Below are 11,589 nucleotides of genomic sequence, written 5' to 3' on the forward strand. Positions count from 1 at the left end.
ATCAACATCCTGCATCTAGTGACAGTGCATTTCTTATTGTTTGTGGTTTGATTTCTTTGTAACTCTCACTTGTGGTCTGAGAATTCTCACTTTTGCTTTTCTTGGGTATAAAACAACCACTTTGACCTATAATGTGCAGCAATTTACAGTAAATCTACTAACAAACATGCAGGTCAAAGATAACTTGTGAAAACGAGAACCTTTAAGTGAAACGGGAGGTGAGAAGGAAGTTACATTCAAGAGCGTCAAGTGTTCCTTTCATTTCAGGGCTTGATTTAGGTGTTAATTTTGGGGCTTTATAAACATGCTTGTACTGTATATGCTGGCAGGAATTCGACTGAAGTTTCCTTGAATTGTCAACGTCTGCGGCACCATCTGCAGCAGTTACCCTCCTCACCACAACCCCTCTGTTGTCCCCTGGGGCAACTGGAAAGCCCCGAGAATGGCAGGAGAGTGGTTAGCCTTTACCTGAAGTAGTGCTGACAGGGTTGTGGTAGGACGAGTTCCCCCTGACTTTTCTCAAGTAGTCGGTGGTTTGACAGCAATGCTGCATGGAGTGTTGATACTTGAAACAAAGAGGTGAACACCTTAAAAAAGGAGGTTATCGTGCCGCTCTTACAGCTCTAAACATGAGCTCTTAACCATGTGAACAAGGCAGCCATTTTCGTCTGACCTCAAATGTAGGGTGGAAGCTCAGATGCTAACGTATGGTAACTAATCATTACGCTAAAATCAGAAGGCATATTGGCCCATTTCTCAAGTTAGAACAACATATTTCATTACCCATTAGCTACTGTTACACAACAACTAATGTTCGCATTTATTCACTAACTAGCTAACAATACCGTTAGGAAGTGACCGAAAACTACTGTAACCATTTGGTAGTGTTTCATGCTGCAATAGGAAAGGCCTAAGTTCCTAGCTAATTAAATATTATGTAGTGGTTGAATGCTAACGTTAGCCGTTGTTAAAGGTAACTAATAAATGATCAATATGCAATCTCAGAACACAACGGCTAACATCTGACGATGATATAATCTCTGAGAGTGATGGAGCAACTTGAAAAGCGAGAATTTAGTTGAGTCTAAGAATGGATTATAAGCTGCATTTGCATGCAGATGTATATTTCTAATGTTTGAGCTGTATTCAACTAATCATTATGTTAAAATCTGAAAGGATATTGGCCCATATTTAAAGTCAAAACAACATATTTAATTTCACCCATCAGCTACTGTTAAACAACAACTAATGTTAGCATTCATCCACTTACTAGCTAACAATACCGTTAGCTAGGGGGTGAACAAAAACTACTGTAACCATTTGGTAGTGTGACATGCTGCAATAGGAACGGCGCAAGTTCCTAGCTAACGAAATAGTTAGTGGTTGAATGCTAACGTTAGCTGTTGTGTAAAGGTAGCTAATAAATGATCAATATGCAATCTCCGAACCCAACGGCTAACATCTGACAGTGATATAGCCTCTGAGAGCGATGGAGCAACTTGAAAAGCGGGAATGAAGTTGGGTCAAAAAAACGGCCTGTTAGCTGCATTTGCATGCAGATGTATTTTTATAGTGTTAGATAGAAAGCTTGCTGTATTCAACTAATCATTATGTTAAAATCTGAAGGGATTGGCCCATGTTTGAAGTTAAAACAACAACAAGATAACAACTAATGTTAATGTTAGCATTCATCCACTTACTAGCTAACAATACTGTCAGCTGATGGGAGAGACTGATAACCTTTCCGGGTGTAGCCAGCAGTTAGCGATAAAGAACATTCGCCAATGTCTTCCTTTTCCGTGCAATTATTTACAGTCCGACTAGCAACTTGAGAAGCGAGAATAAAGTTGGAGCTGAGGATTGTTAGCTGCAATAACATGCGGACATGCAGATTACATCACTGCTCATTAATCCAGAAATGGTAAAATGCTAAACACATGGGATTCCCTTTAATTCATACAATTTACAGCCTGGAATACAGTAGTGAAACATCATTACAGAATTTAAGCTTCCCTCCCAGAGTGTGACATCAAAGGCCTCCGTGTGACAAACTAGCGTGTCATGATTAGACAAGACTTGGAAAACCCAGTCATTTTTCATATCTTACATCCTCCTCCTCCTCCAGTATATACAAACAAATCACTTCCATATGCCACAATGAAGTCACCCTCTGATATCGTGAGCACTGCAAGTCAGGGGCTTGAACTTGTAGTGTCATGGCTCTGACACATTGCCTACATTAGTCAAGCAAACCCTCCCCTTTACGCACTTGTAAAAGTCTCTGATTGAGAAATGCATTTCCTGTGACCCTTCCAGCTTCCTGCACGAATGCCCACATGGAAAATAATCTTGCAAAAAAAGACACACAAAGTCTAAGAAGCAGTTGGAACCGTTAGTTTTTTTACTGAAATCAGCAGACAGTGGCTCAAAGAGTCAATATGAAAGGCCGACTCTTTGGGATTGTTGGGACACTTTTCATTTATTTAAACCCCCCAAATTTTACTTCAGTATACACTTGTCTTAGCATCTTGGCTTTCTTTGTTCTTACATGTACATTTTCTCTGCATATGTAGAGGAAAAATGAGTTCTCACCTTCTCGCCCACGCTCTCTAGAGGGCGCTATGAAAGCATGTCAGTGAACTGTGTCAAAGGGTGGCCTGACCTCAAGTCCTTCAATTATTTCCAGGCATGTGTGTCATTTTTCTAAATTCCCTCGAGGGATATAAAATGATCAGATTCGTTTATTTATTTCCTGCACGAATAAAAAGGAAGTGCGATTAAAACTCTTAAACTGAATGGTCAGACATGTAATCCTATTAAGACCACGTCCCTACATGCCTACTCACAGTCTGGGCATGTACGGACGTTGCCCACTTGATTTGATACAGAAGGAAGAAAAAAAAATGCACATGTGAAAAAAAAGGAGGAAATTCTGGGAAATTTGGTTGCCTCACAAAGTACACGTCATTTCCTCCTGTGACAAACTTGTGGTTTCTGACTTTTCAAAAAGTTTTAAAGGAGTGTGATTATGACGAGTCCTCGCAATTCGCCTGTGATACCGAGTGGAGAATGAATGGTCATGTAAAGAGTATGCAGTTTCAACTGTGTATGGAACCAGCAACAAGTAAGTTTTACCATAATTACTTACAAGTATTCACAACCGAATCTTTACTTATGTTAGTGCATGCTAATGTGAATATTTTTGAGTCTTCATGCCTGAAATCTGACTTAAGTTTTACATCCAATTTTACTACTTCACAGTGTTTTTAACATATCTGTAGGGTCGTTTTTAAGTAGTTTTTCTGTGCAGTATCTAAAGAGACTGGCAATGTTGTTTGGCATCTAAACATGGCTCTACAGCATATAAATATATCAAATATGTTAACTTACATTATATTAGAAGTCTGTTTTTCTTTTTTCACTCGCTTAATGGAGTGAAGGATCTATTTTTATCCCTCCTGCCCTCAACTTGTGGCTTTACGATGAAGTTCCCCTCACCGACGGGATGTAAGACAACCTAAACTGACCAGTTTCCTTTCCTCTCAGCATTACTCTCTCTCCTGCTGCTTATGGCTGTTGATTCAACACGAACTGTGGCGGCGAGCAGAAACCAGCAGTGTGGGAGCTCTCTGCAGCAGACTCTGAAGCTCACCAGACTCATACAGAAGGAATCTGTTGACTTAATCAAAACATATGTGAGTACAGTCATAAATTTGATGTGTCTTATTTTCCTGTGTTGACCTTTTAACCTTTATTATAAGCTGACTGTTCATGTTCTACTTTAAAATGTGTGGATTAGTTATGTGTATGCTTTGTTTGATTGCAGAAAGCCTCTCAAGGAGAAATGTCAGAGCTCCTCTGCAAGGTGTCCATCACCGGCGTCCCCGACCCCAACATCTCGGGCCTGGAGCCCTCAGAGAAGATAGTGAGCATCTACACACACCTGCAAGCCTTCCTCCCGCATTTCAAACGTGTGTACGAGCAGCAGACGGACTTACAGTCGCCCGCCAGCCCGCTGCTGGCCGGGCTCACCCACGTCAGCGATCGCAGCAAGTACCTGGCTGCTCTCATAAACCTCTTTTATCAGAGTCTCTTTCCGAACGTTCCCATACCGGAGCCGGCTGGAGGGCCGACGGCTCTGCCTCCGCCTCAGAACGTGTTCCAGCAGAAAGTCTACGGCTGTGTGGTGCTGAAAACCTACAAGGAGCTGCTGTCAAATGTTTCCAGTGAACTGAGGACTCTTAAAAACAGAATGTGCAGGAAGAGGATACAAATAAACCGACTGAGGATGACCTAAGGCTGGCCTTAGACGATCAGTTTACATCAAAAGTTACGCTCACATTTTTTGATAAAGACTTAAAAAGAGGAGTGAGTAAGAAGGTGGCTGGTACATCAGAGTAATGAAGCCTATTTATGGTATTTAATATTTATTTTTGTGTGGGTCTGATAAAAAGGAATGCAGATAAAAGCCCAAGAGTGTTAATGTATCTTTAAGCAGGTTATGTATATTTAATGTGTCTAATGTAATGCTCTCTTTGCTGATGTAAGCTTATTGGCTGTAAATAGAATTATTAAAAGATTATTTGCAGCTTTAAATCTTTTCTCTTCTCATTTCTTTGTTTGGTTTTGTGTCTGTAAAAAAGACAATCAGACATTGCATTAGTCTTCTTTAAGCAGGATTTAATTTGAGTAAGAAAACATCCACTTTAATGTCTTTTATTTTGGCAAGTGCAAAACAGTACAAAAACAGTGTGCTTCATGCATCATGTGTCTTCTGCACAGATCCAGTCCATCAACAGGGGTTAAAAGAAAAATCAGGAAGCTGCTGAGACGCTGACTGTGTGATATCAGCTCAGAGTGACGCATGTGTTCAACACAAGGCTGCATCAGATAGGAAAGATTTCATGAAACTGGCGGGCTGTCTGGCCAGTCACAAGGTGTGGGTGTGTGTGGGTCAGATAACTGTATGTGTGGTTTGCACCTCTTATAGATAGAGATGCGAGTGTTTGAAGGGTGAGGAGGGTGAGGAGGGGAAAACTGAAGAGAGGTTTTAAATAGATCAAAAACAGACATGTCGTGCAGAAGCGTCATCTATGTATACATAGATTTCTATGTAACATGGATACCAAATATTTTTGCTAGAATGAAGTAATGCTTAACTAAACTTTCCTCCGATCACAAGCTCTCAGGAAACTGGAAGTGGATGGGGGATTCACTCTAGGTCATGAATCAAGTTCCCTGTTATAACTCGGCTTTATTTAAAGCTCAAACGCAGAGGGTACGTCAGGGCAACAGTCGCTCTTTATTCTGCATTATTTGGTCATTTTCGATACTCGCTAAACGCTACCTTAGATGAGTCCTCGCTTTAAACACTTCATAATCCACCTGACCTGCACGCTTGTTTTCCTTTTACCAGATAACATGGACACTTTTCATGCAGATTTCAAACTTGTTCCACCTGTCATCCATCGACAGCTCATTATTATGAAGCTGTGTTGACTTCTGCACAACTGCTATAATATAAAGGCTAATGAATCAGTTTTTGTAAAAGTACAAGGTCAAGGAAAATCACTCTCAAAAACTAGATGGTAAGCGTTCACTAAAGTTACCTCTTGGTGGTGCAGCAGAAAAAGTCAAAATTCATCATCTGGAAACAACGTATGTCTTCGAAAAGCTGTGTTCCAATCCATCAGCTGGACGTCAGTGCTTTCACTGAATACGAGAGAATCTTCCAAAGGTGCTGGAGGAAGATTTAGACAATCACCAAAGCACTTAAAATGTATTATCCAGGGACCATGAACATCTGCAGCAAACTTCATGCATCCATCCAATAGCTGTTGGAACATTTTAGTTTGGACAAAAGTGGGCAAACCTGCAGTCCGACATTGTTTTACATAATAAAAGAGTGCAAGCTATGCAAAGTGTGCAAACTATGCACTTGAATTTGTTGCATTGCAATGTTTCTTAGAGAGGTAGCAACAATACCAGAGCAGCCTCAAGAGATGAACAAAGTAAAAGCCCTGGATAATAAAATGACATCAAGTGTAAGACTGACGAACATTTTAATTGATTGATGAGAATCTGCTATGGTGCAGGTTCATTATCATTTCACATGCTTTACTTGTTTTGACCTGTAGAGGGCTGTATGCATCCATAACTGATCACACTGACTGCAGTGCTGATGGGTGTCTATATGGCATGATTTGGCATTCACAGGAAGTATTAAAAAAACGACTAAAAAGGATCTCCAGCAAAAGTCACACTTGTGTTTTTCTGGTCATTGGTGTCGTGGCTTGCATGAGATTACTTTACTTCATGTTGTTGCTGATAAATATATATTTCATTAACTGCAAATGACTGCAATAGTAGCTCTTATAACGAGCATTTAGTGCTTTGGTTTAGAATAACTTCTCCTATGTTCTTCACCTTTTATGTCGGAATAAAGAGCGTTTTAACTTTGAATGGACTCAAGTGCAACAGTTTCTCAGGTTTTTATGATATACTGAGGGCAAAGAGTAAAAGGGAGTTTCCCAAACAACAAAACATTGGAAGGATATATCATCACATGATACACAAAGGTTATTCCCTTGAGTCATTTACTCTTTAAGGAATTTTTTTCTAAGAAAGAGGTGTGACCTCTGTGTCTCCGAGGTTCATGTTATCTACACTTTATTTAAAAGTCTGTAGGAAAAAAGCACACATTTTTAAAAAGTGGAAATTATCTTTTCAAGACGATGAAATGGATCTGAGTAAAATGATTTCTCATGATGTGCATCGTCACCTCTTCTTAAATAAAGACTTATCAGTCACTAAGTATTTAATCTCGCATGACAGCACTCCCGTTTCCTTTTTATCAGAAACACTCGTCATGAACTGCAGTCAGGCCTGTTTCACGGGGGCTTTTATTGTGCAAATGTCGCAGAGCATGCACCAAGTGTCATCTTTGTAACATGAATAAAATAGATTTCAAATTATTGCATTACTATTATAACACACACACACACACACACACATATATACATATATTAAAATACACACATTTCTATCCCTGATTATTGAGAGTTATTGATTTATGGCATTAACATTCGTAAATGTTCATAAAGCATCCACATCAGCATGCTGACCGCTGCTCCACACATGCATATTAGATTATTGCTGAGTCGAACTACTCACAGCCTGATTGTTATTTGATTGATTGTCTTATATTATTGCTTTCAATCAAACTAACTACTGCAATATGCATATATTCTTTGAATTTGCATAGTTATTAAAACATGAGTAAGGCATATATTCAATGCAAGCGTTAAACTGGTGTTAGAAACAGATAGTGAAACCATCATTTACGCGCTCTCAGAGTTTCCCAAAGTCACTGCAGAGTTCAGCGTACTGACCTCACTTACATAAGTTTGTTGTGTCCATATTCAGGAAGCGGATGTTCATTCTTGATTCGATTTCAAAGCCGTTCAGCAGCTGCAGAAGACAATTTTATAATAAGTAAGTTGCATATTTCTGTTGGTATTTTCTCTAATTGGTTTTTATTTGAGAGTTTTCAACATTTTCCATCAATTTAATCCATATGAACTAAAATCATTTTAATCGTTTTAGCAGAAATATTTGTATTCTGAGTACTGACCTTTAGGAAATGCTCAAATGTGATTCCCTCATAGAACTCATCAGGCTCCTACATGTGACAAAGTGAGGTTAATGAAATGATCCAAACAGAACAACTTAATATTATTTTAAGATACTAGAGCTTACATACCATGTGACCCATAGAAATACTGGCCACCTCCAACATGGCGGCATCAGCAATGCTTTTGGCCGTGTCCTTCTCCAGAGTCTCGCTGAGGGATAGCAGTTCCTCCACCACCTGCACAGATGTGAACTGTAAGTGGACTGTACTTTGGACTGTACTCAAAGCACTTTTAAGCCACTGTCCGACTGGTCAAAAAACCTGCTAACACCCGGCTTTTTTGCTTAGTGGGAAAGGTTACAATCGGCATTCAGACCCGGGTCAAATGACTCTGCAGTAGACCTGGGTAATTATCGCCTCGGCTCCGATCGGGATTGATGGGAACACAAAAACCCGTGCCGACACGCTAATCTCCGCCCCTTTTCTGGCGCGATGCTATGCTCCGCCTGTAACTTCTGCGACTCCTCGTCATCTCAGCTATGAATTCTGCCTGTCTCTGTCCAAGCAGCGCCGAGTTTGATAAACAGACTGAATGAGTAATAGATACAATAAAGACCTAACCACCAAAACATCTTCACTGTTTACTAACCCTGTTTCGGGCGCCTTTGTGACGTCAGACGTGACGCAGCAGAAAGAGACCAACAGGAGTATACTTCACTGGCAATGGGAACAGAGACAATCAGCATCTATAAGCGGGTCTTCCCGGGTCTGAAAAACCTGCGTCAACGTGCTAATGTCAGTAGGAAAGGCGTATTATACTACATTGATGTGTGAATGTGCCAATAAACATAGGTGCCAATATCCAATCAGGATCTACGGTCATTTATACACCTAAGGGGCCTTCAGGAGCAACTTGAGGTTCAGTGGCTTGCCCAAGACACTTCGCCATGTGACTGTAGCAGTCAGGGATCAAACCCCCAACCTTCCGATTGGGAGACGATCGACTCTACCACTGAGCCACAACCACTCTGTGAACAGAAGTTCAACAACTCCAGAGTCAAAAGATCCCAAAAAGGTGCAGGAGGAAATGAAATGCCTCCTCTCTTTCTCTCATTAGCAACAAAGTACGTGTTTTGCACTAAGGCTGACCCTCCGCAGGGAATCTGCGATTCCATAACCTTCAAAATTTAGCTGAAAAGGATCAAGTGATGCTAATAAAAACTGACTCAGATTAAAGTAAAACCCACAAGATAAACTCCCCAGACTGTAAGCAGAGATTGATGTAATCTTCACTGGTTAAATGACCATTTAAGATTGTTAAAAATGTGTAAAGCTGCAAGAGAAGAGCAGCAGAGCTTACATGTCTGTATTCCTCCAGGGTTATCGTCCCGTCGTTGTCTGTGTCATGCATGTTGAATATAACTGCAGGGAAAAAAGACACAGTTTAACAAAAGCTGTGTGCAAGCAGAAGATAAGCATGTGATCATGTTGTTTGTTTTACATCTCAGCTTCTCTCTCCTGACGCTCTCACGCTGCTCGTCCGTCATGTGCAGTGACGGGGGCCTGAAGTGGGACATGACCACCAGGAACTCCTCAAAGCCAATCTCCTCAACCGTACCCTCGCCATTCTGCCGGAAGTTCCTGAGAAAAGCCAATGAGACAGAAAACAACATGAAGCATTTGCTACATTTTAGAAAGGCTTTTGTTTTGCAGCCACAGTACATGAGAATTAGTTGTAGGTGTACCTTCTGTCAAAGAACGCCTCTATGATCTGCGAACGGATTGGGTTGCAAGCCAGATCTGGAATTCCACCGAAGTGATCCCTCCTGCGGGTGTAAACGGGAGTTAAAGGAGTGGCACGTGGTGTGACAGTAATATAATCATGGTCACAAGCCTGCGTGTCGACATGAAGCCTGTTAGGCAGGTTTCCAATTGTAAAGGAAGTGGGTGAAGCCAAGTTGCTTATAAAAATAACAATAACAAAACAACTCAGTACAGTCTTTCCAATGAACTAACCGCAGAGTTTCTTCATTGTGGCTCAGCTGCTTGAATCTTTTATGTAGAACTCCAATCTGTTCAAGTGAAACTGAAAATAGAAAATAGACAACTTAGTAAAAGTTTAATCTTCCAAACAACAGGAACCCACAAAGGTCTTATTAAGCATGAATCATGTTGACATATAAGTTGTTTGATAAGAATAACTTAATAACAGCTTCACTACGTTTTACTAAAGACTTTCAAGGCAGCATATTTGGATATTTATATTTTATGTAAAGCACTTTCTGTTGGTCTGTCAGCCTGCAGACACACTCACCTCTTTCATAAGAGGGCTACAGGTGATTTAAAATAACTATTGTGACATTTATGTTTGCTATCCACTCTTAAATGTTCTGTCAATACCCTGTCTGATCTATTATTTACTGCACTTCCCTGTGTAAACTGGCTAAAGTTTCACTTCCATTAAGTTGCAGTTTGAATTATTCATTGCTGCTGCACCAAACAGACTGGTTTACTTTGACACAGACATGCACATGTGTGATTAAATACACAAAGGGAAATATTGATTATGTCTTTATTTAACACGGTACTGCGTTGAAATACTCGGGTTTCCCCTGTAGGAAGACTTGCATAGAATGAGACAAATTTAAATCGTGTTTCCGGTGCAGTGCGATCATGTTTTCACACATCCTACGCGCCTGACGGATGTCTAATTAAAAAAAGAAGCACTTCACGCCACTGCAAATAATAATGATGACTACTCACAACCGGTCTTTTCCGCCAGATCAGCGTATTCCGGGTGACCAGGTAAGGACTGTAGTGCACCCATACCTCCAAAAAATATAGCCCCTCCCCAACCAGTCCAAACAGGTTAGAAATTAACCGAAACTGTTGGAATTCAAACAGATCTCATGGAATCATGTCTCAGAATCGTCCATCTCCACCTGAGTGTTTGGATGACAGACTCCGATTTCACACCTCCTCCTTCCCTCCTCTTCTCTTCCTCCTCCTGCGCGGTCTCCAGGCAGGTCTCATCACTTCTCTGCAAACGGCGCAGGACACTTCCGCAACTACCGTCCCGATGACGACACAGACATTTAGCAACAACAGGCTGCAGTTTGAATTATTAATTCAGAGTTTTTTATTTATTCAAAGGCTGAGACTGTTGTGACCTGTTTGTTTGTACAGTCAGACACAAGTAGTTCTCAAATGTCATAGCACAGGCTGAAGTGACTGATACTGTGTCAAACTGCACAGAAGTTAAAGTATTTGGCTTATGATTATATTTTCACACAGGTTTTCCTCACCATTTATTAACCCTTTCAACTTTGCTAGTTCCACAAGACACCACCTGTTTCCATATATATATATATATATATATATATATATATATATATATATGTTTATTAAAAAAATGGAAATATTATATATATATGGAGTCATCGATCTGGTTTCTTTTAATTAAATAAATATTTATATAAAAAAATAAAAATTTAATTTTAAATTTACGTAATGACGTTTCTGTGACGCCAGTGATAATGACCGTTACTCTTTGCTGCTAGTGCAGTTTCATTGGTGGGTTTGGATAGTTAGAAGTGTCATTGATTGTGTGGGACAACATAAACATAAGTTACTCTAATAGTTTCTGGTATGGGCGTTACTACAAGTTTTGAGTCGATTCAGTGAAATACAATAAGTTCGTGCTAACCAGCTGATTATGGACCGAGATACTTTTGATACCAATAAAAGACGAGGGGAGAGTTGATGAAGTCTGCCGCAACGATCACAGACGGCTAATTCTAGCATTGAGGATGCTAACTGCTAACGTGGTGGAGAGGTTTTGTTGCCAAAAATGGAGGATAACAAGGACGACGGTAAAGAAAAGGACTGCCTTACTGAGCTGCATTAAAACGGTAAGTTAGCGTCTTGAGCTGAAAGTAAGCTGTGTGTCATGTGCT

At 40.3% G+C, this 11,589-nt stretch overlaps 2 protein-coding genes across 2 annotated transcripts; one reads left to right on the forward strand and one right to left on the reverse strand.

The window, feature by feature from the left end:
* Positions 1-3,048: 3,048 nt before the first annotated feature.
* Positions 3,049-4,550, forward strand: m17 (IL-6 subfamily cytokine M17). Its single transcript, XM_069673815.1, has 3 exons — positions 3,049-3,124; positions 3,547-3,695; positions 3,827-4,550. The coding sequence occupies exons 1-3, from the start codon at positions 3,070-3,072 to the stop codon at positions 4,295-4,297; spliced, it is 675 nt and encodes a 224-aa protein (XP_069529916.1). The 5' UTR covers positions 3,049-3,069; the 3' UTR covers positions 4,298-4,550.
* Positions 4,551-6,846: 2,296 nt separating this feature from the next.
* On the reverse strand, positions 6,847-10,640 carry tescb (tescalcin b). The gene is made up of 8 exons (XM_069673381.1): positions 10,397-10,640; positions 9,650-9,719; positions 9,379-9,459; positions 9,135-9,274; positions 8,994-9,055; positions 7,763-7,870; positions 7,634-7,681; positions 6,847-7,470 (listed from the first exon to the last, which is right to left on the reverse strand). Exons 1-8 carry the CDS (start codon positions 10,458-10,460, stop codon positions 7,393-7,395), a joined length of 651 nt encoding a protein of 216 aa, XP_069529482.1. The 5' UTR covers positions 10,461-10,640; the 3' UTR covers positions 6,847-7,392.
* Between the last annotated feature and the right edge of the window lie 949 nt (positions 10,641-11,589).

The sequence above is a fragment of the Semicossyphus pulcher genome, unplaced genomic scaffold (genome assembly GCF_022749685.1).
Source record: "Semicossyphus pulcher isolate SPU_LCO1_2020_fin unplaced genomic scaffold, fSemPul1.0.p SCAF_22, whole genome shotgun sequence".
Lineage (NCBI taxonomy): Eukaryota > Metazoa > Chordata > Actinopteri > Labriformes > Labridae > Semicossyphus > Semicossyphus pulcher.

Coding starts and splice junctions, on each gene's coding strand:
- m17 (XM_069673815.1), top strand. CDS start 3,070: ATGAATGGTCATGTAAAGAGTATGCAGTTTCAACTGTGTATGGAACCA. Junction 3,125..3,546: donor GTGTATGGAACCAGCAACAA/GTAAGTTTTACC, acceptor CTTTCCTCTCAG/CATTACTCTCTCTCCTGCTG. Junction 3,696..3,826: donor TTGACTTAATCAAAACATAT/GTGAGTACAGTC, acceptor GTTTGATTGCAG/AAAGCCTCTCAAGGAGAAAT.
- tescb (XM_069673381.1), bottom strand. CDS start 10,460: ATGGGTGCACTACAGTCCTTACCTGGTCACCCGGAATACGCTGATCTG. Junction 9,460..9,649: donor CACAATGAAGAAACTCTGCG/GTTAGTTCATTG, acceptor TTACACCCGCAG/GAGGGATCACTTCGGTGGAA. Junction 7,682..7,762: donor GTATTTCTATGGGTCACATG/GTATGTAAGCTC, acceptor TGTCACATGTAG/GAGCCTGATGAGTTCTATGA.